This window comes from Tamandua tetradactyla, chromosome 6, assembly GCF_023851605.1.
Source record: "Tamandua tetradactyla isolate mTamTet1 chromosome 6, mTamTet1.pri, whole genome shotgun sequence".
NCBI lineage: Eukaryota > Metazoa > Chordata > Mammalia > Pilosa > Myrmecophagidae > Tamandua > Tamandua tetradactyla.
In genome coordinates, this window is record NC_135332.1 from 5,179,594 (window position 1) to 5,199,060 (window position 19,467).

General features: G+C 46.8%; 2 protein-coding genes across 3 annotated transcripts in view; both read right to left on the minus strand.

The window, feature by feature from the left end:
• The window catches only part of ICAM2 (intercellular adhesion molecule 2), a 36,661-nt gene extending 33,505 nt beyond the window's left edge, over positions 1-3,156 (minus strand). The window contains exon 1 of the mRNA XM_077163574.1: positions 3,088-3,156. The gene's annotated coding sequence lies outside the window, so the exon portion shown is untranslated. The remainder of the gene's footprint in view (positions 1-3,087) is intronic.
• A 2,047-nt stretch (positions 3,157-5,203) lies between these two features.
• The window catches only part of ERN1 (endoplasmic reticulum to nucleus signaling 1), a 117,680-nt gene continuing 103,416 nt past the window's right edge, over positions 5,204-19,467 (minus strand). For both annotated transcript variants that reach the window (XM_077163580.1, XM_077163581.1), the window contains 5 exons: positions 14,924-15,071; positions 13,734-13,861; positions 11,183-11,306; positions 10,659-10,726; positions 5,204-9,883 (listed from right to left, as the gene is read on the minus strand). In XM_077163580.1, the coding sequence (XP_077019695.1) occupies positions 9,671-9,883; positions 10,659-10,726; positions 11,183-11,306; positions 13,734-13,861; positions 14,924-15,071 (681 nt within the window). In that variant the 3' untranslated portion in view covers positions 5,204-9,670. The remainder of the gene's footprint in view (positions 9,884-10,658; positions 10,727-11,182; positions 11,307-13,733; positions 13,862-14,923; positions 15,072-19,467) is intronic.

Below are 19,467 nucleotides of genomic sequence, written 5' to 3' on the forward strand. Positions count from 1 at the left end.
TGGCATTTATAAAGGGAATTTAATAAGTAACAAGTTTACAGTTCTACACCTATAAAAAACGTCCAAACAAAGGCACCCAGGAAGAGATACCTTAAATCAAGGAAGGCCAATGGGTCAGGAACACCTGTGTCAGCTGGGTAGTCACCTGGATGGCAACTGAGGGTCCCTTGCTCCTGGGCTCCGCTGCCTTCAGTTTCTGCTCCTGTGGGGGTCCCTCACTTTGCTTCTTTGGGGCTGGTTTTCATCTCTTGGCTTCCCTTGGCTCTCTCCAGGTTCTGACTTGCTTAACATCTCATGGTGACGTCTGCTGGGCTCCAAGCATCTCCAAACATCTTTGTCTCTGTTCTCCAAGTGTCAGCATCTGGGTCACCTCTGCTCTGAAGTTTCTGTCACCTCTATTGTTTCTGTCATTTCTGGCTCTCTCCAAAATGTGTCCTCTTTTAAAGGATTCCAGTAAACTAATCAAGAATCACCTGGAATGGGTGGCATCATGTGCCCATCCATACAAAAGGTCACACGCACAATTGGGAACACCAAACACCCATGGAGATAATCTAATCAAAAGTTTCCAACCTACAGGATTGAATCAAGATTAAAAGAAATAGCTGCCTGGGACTCAGCATCAAAGGATTGAGAAAACCTTCTCGACCAAAAGGGGGATGAGCAAAATGAGACAAAATAAAGTATCAGTGGCTGAGAGATTCCAAACAGAGTCAAGAGGTTATCCTGTAGGTTATTCTTACGCATTAAATAGATATCACCTTTTTAGTTAAGGTGTAATGGAGAGGCTAGAGGGAACTGCCTGAAAATGTGGAGCTGTGTTCCAATAGCCATGTTTCTTGAAGATGATTGTATAATGTTTTAGCTTTCACAATATGACTGTGTGATTGTGAAAACCTTGTGTCTGATGTTCCTTTTATCTACCTTTTCCACAGACGAGTAAAAGATACGGATTAAAAATAAATAATAGGGGAAACAAATGTCAAAATAAATTTAGTAGATTGAAATGCTAGTGATCAATGAAAGGAAGAGGTAAGGGGTATGGTATGTATTTTTTTCTGTTTTCTTTTTATTTCTTTTTCTGAATTGATACAAATGTTATAAGAAATTATCATGATGATGACTGTACAACTATTTGATGATATTGTGAATTAGTGATTATATATGTAGAATGGAATAATCATATGGTAAGAATGTTTGTGTTTGTTATGTTTAAAAAAAAAAAGAAAGAAAGAAATAGCTGCCTCCACAAGATTGAATCAGGATTAAAACATGGATTTTCTGGTGTACATAATCCTTTCAAACCAGCATAGCAGGTTTGAAAGCAGTCTTTGGAGGCTCTAGAGGAGAATCTGTTTACTTGTCATCCAGCTTCCCTGCCTTGTGCCCTCTTCTGCCATTTGCAACACATATCACTCTAACTCTGTTCCCATCATCACATCACCTTCTCTGGCTCTGGCCCTCCTGCCCCCCTCTTACAAGGACCCTTGTAATGGGTAAACCAGGGTCATCTCCCCATGTCCAGGTTTGTAACTCACATCCGCAAGGTCCCTTTTCTGTGTGACATCGTTACGGGGTTCAGGGATTAGGGTATGGACATCTGGGGGGGGGGGCTGTTCTGTCCACCCTCACATCTCAGCTTCCTTTCCTGCCTTCCATCCTATCTCCTTATGCTGAACTCTGGGGGAAATCTAACTTCTGAACCTCCAGGTCACTAATTTTTCTCTTCATTCTGTTCATCCATCCCCAGATTAGCTTTATTTCCACAATCGCAGCTTTCATGTCCAGGATATCTAATTGGTTCTTTTTTCCCAAGTGGCACTTTTCCGTGAATGTGACACCTCCTGTCTCTAAGGATACTTGAGTTATGCTGCGCTTAGAGCCCTATCCTGTTTCTTCAGAGGTGAGCCCCTCTGTGAAGTCTCCTTCGTGGAGGGGCTGAGCTGTGCTCCTGTGCGATCAGGAGTCCTGGCCGGGGGTCCTGATTGTGGAAGTTGTAGGGAGGCTGCGGGGCCCTCACTGTGCCTTGTGGGCAGCCAGGGTGGGGTAGCTGGGGAGGCACCTGGGCAGGTACTGCTGCTCCCATGGGTACGGGCCCCAGGGGTCTTGGCAGCCCCCAAGTCTTGGCACGCCCAGCTTTTATGTGGAAACACGCCTCCCCACTACTGCTCTGGGCCTATAGGCAGGGGAGGCGGACAGTGTGTCCTAGGGAAGTCCTGGCCCCACTGGGTACCTCAGCCATTTACTCTCAGCACCTGCCCGGGCTGCGGCCCCTAGTGGGCCCTGAAGCCCCTCTCTGCAGTCTGAACACATCTACTTCGGATTTTCTCAGCAATTCTTCCCCAATTCTGGTTCAAACCATTCCCGGCTATTGGGAGTGACGTAGCATCAATCTCTTCCCTCATTTCCAGGTCTGGGCGTAGGAAGAGGGCTGCAGTGGGGGCTCAGTCTGCACCTTGAAATTCTCTGAGTGTTGTAGGAAAAAATGCTGAGCCTAAGGACACAGCACAGTGACTTTTCCAAGGTCGTGTTTGCTGGTTATGGCAGAGCAGGGCTGGTGCAGACGCCTTGAATCGGGGCCCAGCAATCTTTCCCTGCCCCACGCTGCTCCTTTAGTGGAGCTTTTCTTGCCAGGCTGAGTCAGCACGATGCCAGGCATCAGGCCTGGGCCTGCTCCGGCTTGTGGTCCTTGGTTCTGTCGCCCCTGCCAGCTCCTTAGTGCACCCGTGTCTGCAACCTCAGACACCCCTGGCAGGACCGTGGAGAAGTGCCTCCCACCCCCGCCACGCCGCGGGTGGATGCCCCACTGGGGACAGTCCCTCTAGGAACTCAGCACAGGGCGGCGCGGCCTCAGCCATGGACTCTTACGTGGGAGGGACCTTAGTGCAACCTCTCGCCTAAGAGAGAATGCTTCCCTGCCCCCCCACCCCCACCCCGGGGTCCCCCCAGCCGCTGGCGCAGCCCCCCACCCTGCGCCCCACCTCTCCGGAAAGACAAGTCCAGAGCCTCATCCACAGGGCAGATGGCCGCGGACCCAAAGGCCCTCACGTCTCTCTGGGCCAAATTCCTCTCGTTTTCTTCAAATACCTGTGAGCTCCCGAGGTCCTCGCCGTCCCGCCTGGCCCAGACCGTGGTTAAGCAGGACGCGCACGCGCACGCGCAACACAGATACCCGCCCCGCCCCGCGGCTGAGGGGGGGTCCCCGCGGTGGGAGGAGGCGCCCAGCCCAGCCCGCCTGGCCGCGCCCCACGTGGGCCTCAGGCAGCGCTTTTCCTTTCGGGTAGGGCGGGGTTTCCCGTCACCTGTCGGGGCCTGACTCAGGCAGTTTCTGGTAATCTGCTGGAATCTTGATTTGGTCATGAATCATGCTGGTGAATAGTTCTTCTTCCCTGCTTAGTGTCACCTGCCAGCAAACTTGATGAGCGGCTTCGGTGGTTTCACCCGCGTCACTGTGCAGGGCTGGGTGGGGGCAGGTGGACTTGGAGAGGCAAAGGGAAGGGGGGTGCGAAGAGGGAGACCGTGAGCAGAGTCACCTGGGCTCACCAGCCAAGCCCTCTCTTGTTCTGGCTGTCCTGCCCGGCCACTGCACCCCTTGCCCGGCCACTGCACCCCTTGCCTGGCCGCTGCACCCCCTGCCCAGAGCTGCACCCCTCCCCCGGCTGCTGCACCCCCTGCCCAGAGCTGCACCTCACGCCCGGCCCCGCACGCCCTGCCCACGCTGACTTTGGGTATGGCTCCCCAGGGGCTGCCTATTCTCGCCTGCCCTGCCACTCTGCCCAGAGGCTGTTGGTGCAGAAGTGAGCTGATGACCTGACTTTTGGCCTTGGCAAAGGGTCTGGTCAGTCTCTCGGAGAAGTGAAAGAGACCACGTGTTTTCAATCCTGAGGAAAATACTGGTCTGCAGGAGAGAGGAATAAGGCCTGTGAGCCACGAAGGCACACCATGCCTCAGCACAGGGCCTGGCCCATGGTGGGAAAGAAGACAGATGGTGCCGGCTGATACGATCTCAGGAAACTAAGGACACAGATGATACGAATGAATCACTGCCAAGTGGTAATTCACTGATGGAATATAGATATGCACATTTATATATGTACTTACATTTGGTTATATATTTATTTAACAAGATGTATCAAACATTCAGAAGAAAGCACCCTTTTTGCAGCCCATCACTATCTCGGCCTGCAAAACTGTGAACACTGCCTCAGTGCCCCTCTCTCACCACCACCCTGGCAGTGCCAGCAGGGGACAGGCAAGGGAAGCCTCCGCCACACTGGCCTCCCTCCCGTGAGACCCTACACCACTCTGTTCCCAGAGGCAGCTATGGGTGCTACCAGTGCCTCTCTCCCGGGTTTGGGCCATTTCCAGAATTGGTCCAAATGTCCAAATCACACGAGGCAGTGAACAGGTGCCAGCAACATCCTGCAGCCCCTCATTCTCCCCCTGATTTGTGTTCAAGACCCAGTGCTTCAGTGGAGAGGGTGTGTCCATCATTTTCGGTGACGATCCTGGTGCCCACTGAGGTATGAGTGTGTGTGTGCGTGCGCGGCGCGGAAGGAGCCAGCCTTGAGGTAGTCACCACTCAGCTGTCTGGGGGCCTCTGGGCCCTTCGGCACCCTCCCTGCGTGTGTGCACCCTGTCCTGGTGGTGCAAGGAGAAGTGGAGCCTGCTCTGATGGGGCAGAGGTAGGAGAAAGCATGTTGGGAGGATCTTAAAATCCAGCCCGGCAGGCTGCTGAACTCATTCCTGTGTGTGTGTGTGTTTGCTTCTGATGCTCCCAGGTCTTGGTTTTCCCATCACTTTGTAGGCCAAGTCACTTCAGTGGTTTTCCTCCTCCCCTCGATTTCTCAGTCCTGCACCTGTTCACTGGACGCATGACCTAACCTCTGCTGGAGCCTAATTCTTACCTTGTGGCAAATCTGCCCCAATCTGGCCACCTTCCTGGAATTCAGCCCCAATCAAAACTCAGGGGAACTTCCTGCAATGTTTCAAAGAACTCCCCCCACCCCACCCACCACCACCACCACCACCAGCCCTCCAGCCCCTTGGACCTGCCACAGCCACTAGCAGGCAGGTCCCACCCCCGACCTCCCACAGCTGAGCCAGCGCTCAGACCGCAGCACCCAGACGGGTCCAGGAAGACGGCCGAGAACGACTCCCTCATCTGAGGTGCGCTCAGAACTTGAAGAAGATGAACTTGATCTCCAAATCTAAAACTACCTTTATTTGTGGTTGGCTCAATATAAGATGCCATCATCAATCAGCAGAATTATAAAACTGTACAGGAGGTACAAAAATATGCTGTTTAACTTATATAATGACCATCACATCATCAAGCTTTAAAAATACACATAAAAGTTGTACAATCTGGCAGTTTATAAAATAAAAAAGAGGTGTTTAGGCTCCACAAAGAGGGCTGTATTACACAATTAACACGTAAAATTCAACAATAATCGTCCACAGAGAACATACAATGGCACAGAATTTTTAAAAAATCACCTAAAAATTAACATTTTTACCCTGACCAAATTATTCACCCTTTAATGACAAGACTACTGCAAGGCGTCCATCACTTGGAAGGATACAGTATAACTTTTCCTTTTCCAGTTTTATAATGGTCAGGGGTGTCCAAAATATATCTGATGTGCTTTAAAGCAAGTACAGTTATAACTGGATACACTACGGTGTAAAAATTAAATAAATATAAATAGGTTAAATAAATAGGTCTTCGCAAAAAGAACACTACACGAGGTATGCATCTGAGAATGCCGCGTGAGTGACTGGTAATGCTTTCTAGGTAGGTGGGGTCTCCCCCGTCACAGCTTTAGGGATACTGAAAAGGAATACTGTATCCACCAAACACATAAAGCGCACAGGCAGGAGGGAAATGGGAGAGAGTGGGGGGCACTCTGGCTGCAGGTGCTGATTAAGGCTCCTGTCCCATTACAGATGTGTTCTTTGTAATTACCCAACACACAGAAAGGATTTAAGTATCAATACAAAAATCAAAACTCGAGTTCTAAGGGAAATTGCTGTTCTATAAAGAAAACAAAAGAGCAGACACTTTGGTTTTAAAGATAATGGCCCAACCCTGAAAGGCAGAATTTTTGCTTACCTGTATGGGACAACTGAGGAGTTTCTTCCAGGAATAGCCAAAGCTAGGCCGCACACAGCTAAAAGAGCTACTTCAGGACGGTGATGGAATGGCAAGGAAAAGAAATGCTGGGAAATACACAGCCAATCAATTTCCTAATTGAAGAGCAGAGAGAGAAAGCTAAAGCAAGGTTGTGAAGAGGCTCTTTCCTAAGCCAGCCCACCTTCCACGAGGATCACCAGAATCAAATGGAACCGAGATGGAGGACACAACAGCCTTGGGGAAACCAAACCTGGCCAAAGTCCAACTTCTGAAAAGAAAGTGGCATGGAGACAAAGTTTTACAACCTGAGGTCCCCATATCCACAAGAAAGGCTAATCAGCAACCAGTTAGCCTCTTTTATTGTGGTGAGAAAGAATAGCCAATGATAAATGAGTCACATGCACACAAAACTTACCAAAAAACAACTGGGATTAACTCTGATAAGAACCTTTCTTTTAGAATGGGAAAAACACCTTTCTGGACCCACTAACCTGTGGATCTTCCAACACAGTGCATGTACTTGATGAGAGGGCACCCCACCGGAAAGAGCCTGACGACTATTGCACGGGGGGGTGGAGGGCACCATTGCACCCAGGATTTTACATTTCATCCACCAGATGGTACAGTGACTTATCAAGTAATACCAATGATTACCAAAAGTGCAAATGCTTTGATGCCTAGTGACTTCTGGAGCTCTTTAAAAACTGAAGTTGAAAAGACTCAAGAAGCAACAATAGAAATTCTGGCATGGACATGTGTGCACACAAAGACACACAGACACGTTCAACACTAGATCTAAATAAATAATCATGTCCTTTGGGTTCCTAACAGATGTAACTATATCTGTCTAAGAAGACAGTAACTTCTAAAAAGTTAAATGGTGGAAAGAGGGAGAGTAATTCCAATAATTGCAGAAGTCCCATTACTTGAATTAAACAGCTCAGCCACAACAGGAGGTACAATGCGGCAGATCTCTGTCCAGTCCAAAAGACCTCATACTGCACTGACTGCAAAAGGAAACTAGATTTCTAGAAACCAGAATTGGATTTACCAGATGACGCCCAAAGTGTTTTCCATGACAAATGTCAACAGGAGACCTCCTCAAATCTCTGAAGGACTAACGAGGGACCGGGTGTCTCAAGGGGATGGACAGAGATGGACAGAAGATGACCAACTAGATCTGGGTGGGTTCTGGGACAGAAGAGATGCAAACCCAGGACGCACGCCTCTGCCTACCCACTTTTCTTTTCCCTCGTAGCATGGCTATGTGTAAGCGTCTCTCTCACAAAGGCAGAGATTTTGTCTCTTGTTCGGCCTACCCACTTTTCTTTTCCCTCGTAGCATGGCTATGTGTAAGCGTCTCTCACAAAGGCAGAGATTTTGTCTCTTGTTCATCTCTGTATCCCCAGCATCCAATATCAGGCCTGGCTCATGTAATAAGTGTTCTAATAAAATACACTGAATAAGCAAGTTTGAGAAATTTGGGCTGGATGGAAACTAATATGATAAGCAGAAAAGGCTCTTTGAAAAATGTTGTCTTGGTGGCAAGTTAAGCCAAAACGGGAACATGCTGCAACCACTGGGCAGCTAGAAATCACCGGCTACTCCCAAAAGAGGAACTCCCGCAAAGAGAACGAGGTGAGGCAGGAGTCTCTACGACAGCACAGGAAGCTGAAAGTCCCGATGGGTCGCTCGTGCACGGTCTACTCTGACACCATCAGGCTATTGCCATGGGCAAGGCTGAGGGGTGGAGTTGCGTGGAGGACGGTGGTTAAAGCAGGTCCCATCACAGGGCATCAGACTGTGGAGGAGAGAAGCTGCCTGGCGGGGCTCCTGAAAGGTGGACAGTGTGGGAGAGAGGCCAGTGTCCCGGGTTCCCAGGCCCAAATGAAGTCATCAATGTGGTTCAAAGACATAGGATAATATGATTAAGGGAAAAGTCACTTTCTGCATTATGAAAGGAAGAAAACTAAGTTCTACAAAGCCAAAAATAAGAACTTTTGATGAGTGGCTCTGATAAAAATACACAAAAAACATCCTACAAGAACAAGAAACAGTGATTTCTCTGAAAGTTAATAGAAGTAGACAATCAAATTCCTACTTCTGAATGGAGTCTGCAGAACACATCAGGACTAGAGAGTACCCTGAGATCATTTCCTTCCAGGGCCCCTGATTGCATTTAATTTCTAAGGCTCTTGGTACAGAAAAGACAGAGGAATTGTTGACTAAAGTTAAAAATTATATTAAATTTAGAGAAAAAAAAGGATGTGGCATAGACATAATTTAGGGGATGTAATTTTGAAGTCATTTAACACATTTACATAGTGTTGCTATGTTTCATTTTTCAGCATTAGAGAATGCCCTAAATATGAGCACTCTTTCTTGAGGGGAATGGGGATTTTTGGTAGTTTAACCACGAAAAGATGTATTATATCTTGCATTTCTTTTTCATGAGTAAGCATAAAGTTAAGTTTGGCTTACTTACAGCTAATGCAGCATTCTACAGTTTGATAAAAATCTAAAGTGATTAGAATCTGCCAAGAACAACACAAAAGCCTGCCCACTACGTGTGGTGACACTGGCTGGCCTCCCCACCTCTGGCCCCACCCCTGGAGGCTCTGGGGTGCTGTGAATGTCCTTCTCAGCCTGCTCCCCCTTGGCTCCCTGAGGCCCAGCCCTGGCTGGGTCAGAGCTGCCACTCTTAATAGTCAGGACACTTACTGCCTCTTGCCCCTGGGGCTCCTAAACAACCCCGAATGGCCCAGGGCACAGATCCACACAAGGCCATGGTTCAGGTCACCAGTGCATTGGGCTGCAGCTGCTTCCAGAACACAGCATGCTCCCCGTTTCTGAGAGAAACCTGCAGAGGTCACCTCTAAGTCCAGAATGCATTGCTGGCCAGTCCCTAACACTGTGCCCCCATGCAGGGTTCTTGCTGTCTCTGAGAAAACACTGGTTAGAAGTAGACTGGGAACCTCTGCGCTCACCTATGGTCAATGTACCATCTCCTGCCCTCAGGAGCAACACCCTCTGAACCTCTACCTCAGCAGCCCTCACCTCCCGAGCCCCGTTTCTAGTGGAAGCTTGATGCATTCCTAGTCCAGCTGGTTGAGGAGAGAGATGCCTCCAGTCCCAGCATGTGGGCAAAACTTAGGATTCCCTCCTCACCCCTCCTCAAAGGTTCTCTCAGCCCACAGGACTACATCAAACAGGAATTTAAAAAGAAACAGCAGTCCAAAGCAAGTCTGTCCAGCAGAAGTTCAAAGGTGCTCCTTTCGTTGCCTCTGGGTGGACCCTCCTTCGTAGACATTCCCGACGGTAAAGCCTTCATGGCCAACGTTCTCCAGCTCCGCTGATCAGAAGGGGCCACTCTCCACCTCCTGAGGCAGCATTATCCTCTGCTGGCTGCAGAGCAGGCAGCTCAAGGCACTTGACTGGGAAGGCCCTGCCTAGCCAGAGGTGGCCAGCTCTGGGCTGTACAGACCAAGCACTCGGCCACAGCTGGGACCGCCCAGAATGGAAGGCCTGCCTGGCTCAGAGGGCATCCGGGGCCAGTGGGGGCTGGGGCTCTGGGGGCTCCTGGGAGTAGTAGGGCTGGAACAGTCTCTCATGGCTACACAGCTCCATGGCCCGGTGAGTGTGGGAGAGGAGGTGGGGGAAGCGCGACGTGAAGTAGCGCACAAAGTCATCGGGGAGGGAGCCCAGTGTCTCCCGCACCTCCGTGGGGAGCTCCCGGTAGTGGTGCTTCTGCAAATGGGGCGGACACACAGATAGAGAGGTTTAGCAGTTAGAGCACTCAGGAAACTGGTGAAGACCCTTTCTTATTCAAGCAAGATAGAATGTTAGTGATTTGGGGTCACTGTAAAGAATAGGAAAAAAGGTTTATGTGACTTATAACCTATTCCCACCACCTTGCTTGCTTCCTTCCCCTTGTTCAGGAAGGGCCCAGGAAGAGCTCCACTCCCACAGAGGCCAGCTGGGTGGGGGTCTGACGGGCTTTCTGTGATGGTCAGACCTGAATGGATTCCTGGCAGCCACAGGAGGAATAAAGTTGCCTAGAACTGAAGGGCCTGCCCCAGTGGGCTAGGACGCCTCTTCTGTGTCTGGGGCAGCCCGTTTGAAGATTGCTTGGTGACAGCTCAGCAGGACAGCATACCCAGGCCCCTCCAGAAGACAAGTGGGGCCCCTGCCCTGAGCCCCTGGAGACCAGGCTCCCCATTAGGGGTGTGTTTACCTGCCTCATACGCTAGCTGTATGAGGCAGGTTGAGGGTACTGTAAAAGTCAGCAAGGAGAGACCATGAAGGACATGGGTGTCAGAGGGGGGGCTTCTCAGAGTCTAACTCCCACTGCAATGGCCCTGAAGAGAAAACCAGGTTCAGTGAGGAAATAGCCTCTAGTTTGTCAAGTCTGGCTAAGGCCTCCCAGCCTCTGAGATGCCAGTATACCAGCAGGATAAAAGGAGGAGGGAGTCTGTGCTGCTGTCACTCGGTCTACCCACCCCAGTACCCACAAACCTTTTACCTTATTTCTCATAGCTCGGAGAAGGTCTCTGACGGAGCCACCTTTATAGGTTCTGAACTTACGAAGGTCTAGGAAATAAACATCAGGGAATGCAATGGTCAAGCTTATAAATAAGTAAACAAATTTTAGGCAACCAGGTCAAAATGCAGGACCCCTCCACATTCACAGTTCACAGTTCACAGGAGTGTAACAAATCGAATCGAGGGCACGGCAAGTCGAACCCCACCTCCTGACTACACCTACAATCAGGAATAAACATCCACTTTTCCAAACCTAGCATGACACCTGTTTCTAACCTGTCCCTATAAGAGAAAAAAAACAAAACACTTAAGTGCAAAGACCCTAATTTGTCTTCAAACTACAGAAGACACTCCCAAAGTCTCAAACCCTACGAGTAGTACTGGGAGTCCAAAGAGCCCGCAGATGCCATTTCCGCCTTTGCTTTTTAGAAACTTGGAGCTGCTGCCTCTGAAACGTTTCTGCTGGCTCTGGCTCCTGCATCTCGAGGGCTTCAGCCAAGTCACCTGTCTGGAGGGGGACGGTGATGTTCTCCCTCCAGTCCATCTTCACCACGGCTCTTCCACCTCGCTCCAGCTGCTTCACAATCGGGCCGTCCAGGGCCTCCTTTTCTATTCGGTCACTCACGTCCTGTGAGGAAAAAAAGGGCAACGAATGACAGTCAGCATTTTAGAGACGCTGAGAGCTGGAAGGCTGAATGCTCAGTTAGGAGAGTCATAAGCAGACGGATGGCCTAAAGAGGCTGAGCTCGCAGCAAACACCCTGCTCCCCCCTCTAACCCCTTCCCCAAATCTATTAACTTCTTTCCCTACGAGGCACCCGACTATGGCTCCCCGGGGGCAGGCCTACAGAGACCCTCACCGCCACGGAGAGATGTACCCAGACGCACACTGGCACAGCCCCTGAACGCGTTAGGTAGTTCCCACGTATACATGCACGCACATTCTGCACAGAGGCACAGAGCCATTGCGCGTAACCTGTATTCATCACTGAAAAATAGAGTTCAATTTTGATTTGCATCCAGTGCTTTGCCTACATACTGAAATGGACCAGGCTCAAATGCATAACTGGCAGAGAGTCGTCACTCCTAATTTGAACATTAGAGCAGAGAGATGAAGCCAAGCCTTCTTTTAGAGAAGGAAACTTAGTGATCAAAGCATGGGCCCTGCAGGTCCCCGCCCTAGATTCAAACCGTGCTCTGTGTCTGACTGTGGCAATACAGGGAGGCCCAGGAGGCACCCTGAGCACCAGCCTCTCTAGGCCACCGAGATGAGACAGGTCAACAGCTGAGGAAACAGCGAAGGAGGGGCCCATGTCTGTTCATGTAAAACAACCTCTAGGACCAAGACTTCTATTTCTTTGATGAAGCTGGGGCCAGAGTGGCTGAACCTGTATCTAGCAACTGCCAGAGAAAAGCCTTGGAAAGATGACAGGTTGTGGATGTGAGTTATGTTGGAAACACATGGTTCTGAGCTGCAAAGCCCTTCCAGCCAGGTGATAAGGATGGAATGTCTCAGAGATACTTGGAAATACTAAAAATTTAAATCCTAACCCAGGCTGGGGTGAAGGTTCCTTTTGTGAGTTTTACTCCCATTCTGTAGCTTGTCATCACCAAAGTGACATGGTTAGTTTTCTGAAGTCCTTTATAGACTTCAGAATTTTTTTTTTTTGCATGGGCAGGCACTGGGAATCGAACCCAGGTCTCTGGCATGGCAGGCGAGAACTCTGCCTGCTGAGCCACGTTGGCCCACCCTAGACTTCAGAATTTTAATGTTATCTCTCATGGAAAACAATTATGAATTCTGATACTGTACATTATATACCAACTGGTTGTCATGGAAAATAGCATTCCATCTGTCCCCTAATCCCATTCCATCCAGACAGGCATTAAGCAGTGCACGTGCGGGCAGTGCTGAGGTGTTGGGGACCCAGTGGTGAACCATGCAGGAGCGCACATTCTGGAGGTTTCCCTGTGGCCAACCCTACAGTCAGACCCCAGCACAGTGTGATGAGCACTTCCAGACCCCAGCGCTCACCCAGCTCTGCTCTGGGCCTGGACCCTGGGGGAAAGCACTGTGCACACCTGCGTGTTCTGTAGAGATGGTGTGCTGGGGGGAGGCACTGTGGGCGAGTTATGCTAAACTCTGGGAAGACTGCAAGAAATTTACCTTTCCACAAGCCCCTGGTAATGTCCCACCACCTTAAAAAGTCAAACACCCAAGAAGTTCACATCCATTGATCCTATATTTTAAATTCTCAGAACTGGCCTTAGGCAAAAAGAGATCTAGGCAAAGATGGAGGAAAAGATAACAGAAAAAACCTCTAACATAAGGAAATGTTTAAATTATGACTCTTGGATGAAATTTACATGATATCTGGGATTTGCTTCAAAATAATCTAGGGTGAAGAGAGGTTGGAGGTTGAGTTACTAATTATTGGAGTTGGGTGATGTGTACATTCTCTTACTTTTGGTTTGGTATGCTGTATGGTGGGGTCACATTTCATTCTTTTTCATGTGAGTATCCTGTTATTGTAGCACCTTTGTTGAATTTTTGTTTGTTTTTTGCTTGTCTGTTCTCCTTGCTTGTTTTCTGGGGGAAATGTAAGGACCAGGAATTGAACCTGGGTCTCCCGTATGGCAGGTTAGAATTCTACCACTGAACTACACTTGCACCACGCCCATTCTCTTTACTTTTGTATATATCTGAAAACTTTTTAAGTATTAAAAGTTATGGTATGTCCATATGCTTGAATATGCCACTTTTACCTGTGGCAATATAGAGAGGACCAGGATTAAATTTTAGAATTTTAAACATGGGAAAATACTTAAATTATTACGTACAGTACAAAAAAAAGGGGGGGTATAAGCCTGTATATACAGTTTGAGCCCAATTATGTTTGAATATATGTTAAGAAAATATACTAAAATGTCCATGATGATTATCTCTTGGTTATGGGATTATGGATCATTTGTTTTATTCTTTGTCCTTTCCTATATTTTAAAAGCCTGGGAAAAGTGATATGAAGATTATTGACAAAGGTATCAGACATCTATACCTGAAAGAATTGGAGCTGCTTTTCTACATCCCAGAAGAATGGATGTTTTAACACATGCTTTGCTGAGGGACGTTTCTGAGGATCCATTGCAATCATTTTCTCTATTAATTCACGTGCAATGATGTCTTCTACAAAGGAGGAAAATAAATGAGCAACTGTTATTCCCAACCAAAAGACACATGATATACCAAAAACCTTAACAATTTACATGCCCTTTGACTCAGCAATTCTACTTAAAGGAAGTCATCCCTACAAAATAATTAAGAATGTGCTAAAAATTCCAGCTAACAAGGAGAGTTGGTGCATTCTTTTTAAAAAGAAACAAATGGAAATATTCACTATCAGAGGCTCAAGCAAATCCATACTGCAACTCCACATACTGTGATATATACTCATATACCATGAGCCATGAAAATGATCTGTGGCTGAATACAGATTGAAGAGGCGAGGTAGGCAAAGTGATGTTTAAAAAAGCATGTTGCAAAATAGTATGTAATATTCAATCTCAAAAATAAAAATATGCATATATACCTAGATAAATGCCTAGAGTAACGTATATAAAGATATTAACAACAATCATTACTGTATAATGGAATTATGAGCCTTTAAGCTAATTTGTTTTTTCTATAAGGAATTAGGAAAACTAATCAATGAATAAAAAATAAGTTGCTTTACTTTTTTTTAAGAACAGCACTAGGGTGTCAAGGGCCAACTGTAACCCAGAAACCCTGAAATCAGGAAGAAAGATTTGTTGCATTTGCACAGGACAGCAAGGCCAATGCTCCCACTGTCCCCCCAGCCCGGCCCAGCCCACATGCCTGCTGACCACTGCCTTCATGCGATAGTCCAGTATATGGAACATGGACAAGGTGCCTTCCCAAATGACAGTGTAGGAAGGCGCCTCATGTTGTTTAACCCTCACAAGTTGAGCTAGAAAACAGAGGTCCCCAAAGGGGGGCCCTGCCCAGGTCACACAAGTAACTGAGTGACCTGATGGAATCACAGGCAGCACTCAAAGGGTAACCCAGCATCCACAGGCTTTAAGAAAGAGTCCTCAGTTTACTGCCACGGACAGGGTAAGCAGCTGGGAAGAAGCGCCTCTGGGAGTGCAGATGCAACACCATCCCGACCCTCAGGGGCCACCCAGACGCTGAGGAGCTACTCCCGTTCCTCTCCCACCGCCTGCTCACCGTGCTTTTCTGAGTGTAAACAGTCAAGGCTGTAGGCACCCAGGAGGATGTTGGCCTGCCGCTGCAGGGACTTGCCAAAAGGGTGGCTGCCCTCAGATATCACATAGTAAAAGACGCAGCCCGCAGAAAAGATGTCCACTGTGTAGGTCTGGAAAAAAAATGCAGGGCTTGAGAGGCCTTCCAGAGCAGAGCTCTCATGCTCGCTCAGCAGGCAGGGAGAAGAGTGTCGCTTTAACGCCTTGAAGGTGTCTTGGGAGAATCAGCTGGTGTATGCGAGGAGCTCAGAACAGGTGTGACTCATCGTAGTGGAGAACCTGGATTTGGAGCCGAATGCCTGGAGGACTGGCTCTGCCCCTCCCAGCTGGAAGGGCTCAGATGGGCCCCTTACCCACTATGTGCCTCAGTTTACCTGCATGTCAAATGATGATTACGATGTTTCATGTTCCCATAGGATTGTTGGGAAGATTAAATGCATCAGTAAGTGGAAGGGCTAGTTAGAACAGTGTTCAGCTCACAAGACCTCCTTCCTAGCTGTTAGTTGTTCTTTACCAACCAGAACATAAATCCTTGTTGGCAGGGATTTCTGAGTGTTTGTTTCTCTCTTGTAACCCCAGGGCCTAGAATAGTGCCTGTATGTACATAGTAGGCATCAAAACTTCTTTAATAAACAAATGAACAGTGTTTGGTTCAAAAATAGCCCTGGGGGAAAAAACTATCTGACAAGTTTCCAATGAGGTCATGTTTGATGTTAACTGAAAATGCCTCTCACTTATCCCAGCCCTGTGGGGGGAACTTCCCAGGAAGAGAACTGTGGTTATTTGATGGCTGTATAACAGAGGTGAGGAGCACCATAAAGGTCAGCAAAGAGAGACCGCAAAGGACCATTCAGTATCTACTCATGAGCTTCTCTTTAGGGAAGTGTGCATGGGTTACTGTTAGCTACAGCTACTCGGGATGTAAATTTGGGGTGGCTCCTGAGCACAGCTTAAACCCGTATTGCCAGGCTCTGCCTTGGATTTTCCACCAGACAACACGAGGATCTGATGAGAGGAAAGCGGGAGCTCTTGTCTTACTCCTTTTCCAATACTGTACTTTCATTTAGCCCCACAACAGCTTTCTAAGGCTAGCAGACTAAATGTTGCCATCCCCATTGATGACATGGACAGAAAGTTTCAATGGCAAGCCCAGGGTTACTGCTGGAGAGTGACAAATCAGGAAAAGACTTGGATCTTCTAATTTGCAAGCCCAGTGTTCTTTATTCTACCTCATCAGGATTTTCCTTAGGGTTGACAACTTGGGATACGAGGAGCATGTTGGCTCTCCCTAGCTGTCACCTCACCTCCTCCCTGCATCATTCTATGCTCCCATGCTCTCCGCAGCCCACCTGAAGTCCCCAGGATCCTCAGTGCATCCTTAATGCTGACACTTTCCCCACATGCCTGGGTCCCTGTGCTGAGTTATGATCTTACCAAAACTTATTAATGCCACCTGTAATTTAAATATCCAATAACCGGACAATATATGAGTGTGAGGAAAGTCTGAACCTTTTGGAAAGATAATAAAAGCAGTTTCTCATGCTGTGGAATTAGATGGGAGAGGTTCAGCTGTAAGGAACTGGGGCATAATAACAGGGGTAAAAATTGAGTATCAAGGTGCTTAGTAAGTGTTTGAAACGTCTAAGTCTCAATTTACAAGTCACAGAAGTTGGCACAGTGAGTGTGTTTTATGCAAAAGAGAAAATGTACAACTCTAATCGTTGGACCCAAATTGAAAGAAAAGACCATTACTCTATATGCAAAGCTTTACATTACTCAAAAATTATATTACGGGTATTACCATATTGAGGATGAACAAGACTGAAAGGGGTCATATAGACCTACGTGTCCCACTGATTAACACTAGAAATATGAATTCGTTCTTGCAAGAATTACTTCAAAGATATGATTCATGTACAAAGAGCGTTTAAGTCCAGGGTACAGAGGGAAAACTGCTATTGCATGCTATGGGCTATGTTCAAAAGGAAACCATCGACACTACACAGCAAGAGCAGAGGTAAATAATTTGGAGAGGGACAAGAGTTAAATGAGGTTTAGATTTCCTGTTTGGCAAGGGTGTGTTTATTGGTTTTCTTTCTCTTGAGAACAATGAAATTATCTAAAATCAAGAATGTTGATGGACTATGGACTTTGGGTCCTCTACATGATGGCTGATGAATGCAAGTGGCTGAAGGATGCACTGACGGAGAAGTAGATTGGTGAATGGTGGTGTACACTTATAAACAAAGGTTGTGCTGCCACAAAAAGGGACAAAGTTGTGAGGTATGCAACAATGTGAATGAATATGTGGTAAGACAAAATAAGCCAGAAACAAAAGAACAACAATAGTAAGGTCACCTTTAGAAAATGCTTATAAGAAAACAGGGGCCTAGATTGTAAGCTTTTAGAGCAGACACATTAAGTCTGGAGTGGTGATTATTATTTCTGGATTTCGAGAGGCTGTTTTATATACATATAAAACAGCACACACACACACACACACACACACACACATATATATATAACCTGATATTTAGAGATAAGAATGAAGCTGATCCGATTGGTGTTAAAATAATTCAAAACACAGGGTATGGAAGACAGTGTCTAGATTTTAGAACCACACATACTCTTTGAGACCAAAGGAAGAAAGGTTTATTTGGTCTGGAACTGAAATTTTCTGTAGCACATAATCTAACTCAACCTATCTATATAGCTCATTTGAACAACTGGAACACAGGGAGCACAGAATAAAAAAGAGGCCCTTTAATCCTGTATAGATTATTGTAATGCCTGGATACATCCTAGAATATATTAAGCAGATAATCAAAAAGTATTGGCAGGGCGGGCAATGATGGCTCAGTGGCAGAGTTCTTGGCTGCCATGCCGGAGACATGGGTTCAATTTCCAGAGCCTGCCCATGCCAAAAAAAAAAAAAACCAAAAAAAGTATTGGCAAAGTCCCAAGGGAGGGGAGAAAAAATATGGAACTATTAAACCTTACCATCAGGGAATCCCGATACTGTGTCAAACTTTAGGGACACCCAAATCAATAGACCATGCTCTCAATCATGAGACTTACTCTTGTGAAGCTTATGTAGGTAGTAGAGAAGCTTAGACTACCTATAGGCATGCCTAAGAGTTACTTCTGGAGGACCTCTTTTATTGCTCATATGTGGTCTCACTCTAAGCCCAACTCTGCAAGTGAAATCATTGCCCTCCCCCCATATGGGAAATGACATCCAGGGGTGAAAGTTTCCTTGGTGACTGGATGATGACTCCCAGGGTGAATCCAGACCTGGCACCGTGGGGTCAACAATTCCATCCTGACCAAAAGGGGGAAAAGAAGTGTAACAAATAAGGTATCAGTGTCTGAGAGAGTTCAAATAGTTGAGAGGCTACTCTGGAGTAATTGCTCTTATGCAAGCTTCAGTTAGACTCTGCTTCCTATCATAACCTGCCAAACTCTAACCAGGACCATTCCAGCCAATCCTAAAGAACATCTACGGTAATATATAAGATTCCATAAGGGTTCCAAGAACAAGAGTAACTTTTCAGAAGCCTACAACCTCCAGATCGGTCCCTAGTCTAGATAGGTCCTGAAACGTAGCCCAGCCCCTCCACCACATCAGACAGTTCCATCTCTCTACCCCATATTAGTGACAGACCCTTCCAATATGAAAAATTTAGAATGGCCATAGCCCAAATACCCCTAAAGAGAGGGATGGAAATATCAAACGTGATGGTGGAGGTAAACAGTGAAGACAGGATTTAACAAATGAATGTGAATGCTGAATCATTAAACTGGTATCTCTTGTTAGTCTCTAGTACCTTAGAGCAGCTAGAAATAAAAACCTAAAATTATGGAATTGTAATCCATGTTAAACTCTGAAATATGTTCTAGAACTAATTGTGGGGCTGTGCTTTGAAATTTATTGCTTTTTTGCATATGTTATTTTTCACAGGGAAAAAAGTTGATTGTGATGATAAAAAATATTTCAGCCTTCTAGCCTCCTATATTCTGGAGCAGCTAGAAGGGTCGTATGGTAGCCCATGACAAACTTTGGGATTTGTCCTGTAACTACTTGTCGAAGAGTGCTTTGAAAACTACTGCTTTTTTTATTTATTTGCTTTGTATATCTGTTATACTATACAATTAAAAAGTTTTAAAAAAATTATATCATGGGCGGAGCAGGAGTTGCTCAGTGGTAGAATTCTCACCCACCATATGGGAGACCCAGGTTCTATTCCTGGAGCCTGCACATGCCAAAAATAGGAAAAAAAAATTATATTACTTGCTGTAAGTTAAAATAAAATGCTTAAAGTGTGTATCTCCTCATGATTCTTTACTAGAACTGACTTTTTTGATTTACTGATCAACTACTGATCCGAAATGAATTGGGTAAGAGGACTTCTACTGTATTTAATATGTTTTCGGATGGCTGATTCCATCCAGGTCTGGATCACAGAAAGTATAAGATGGGTGTTCTAGTCTGCCAAACCTGCCGGAATG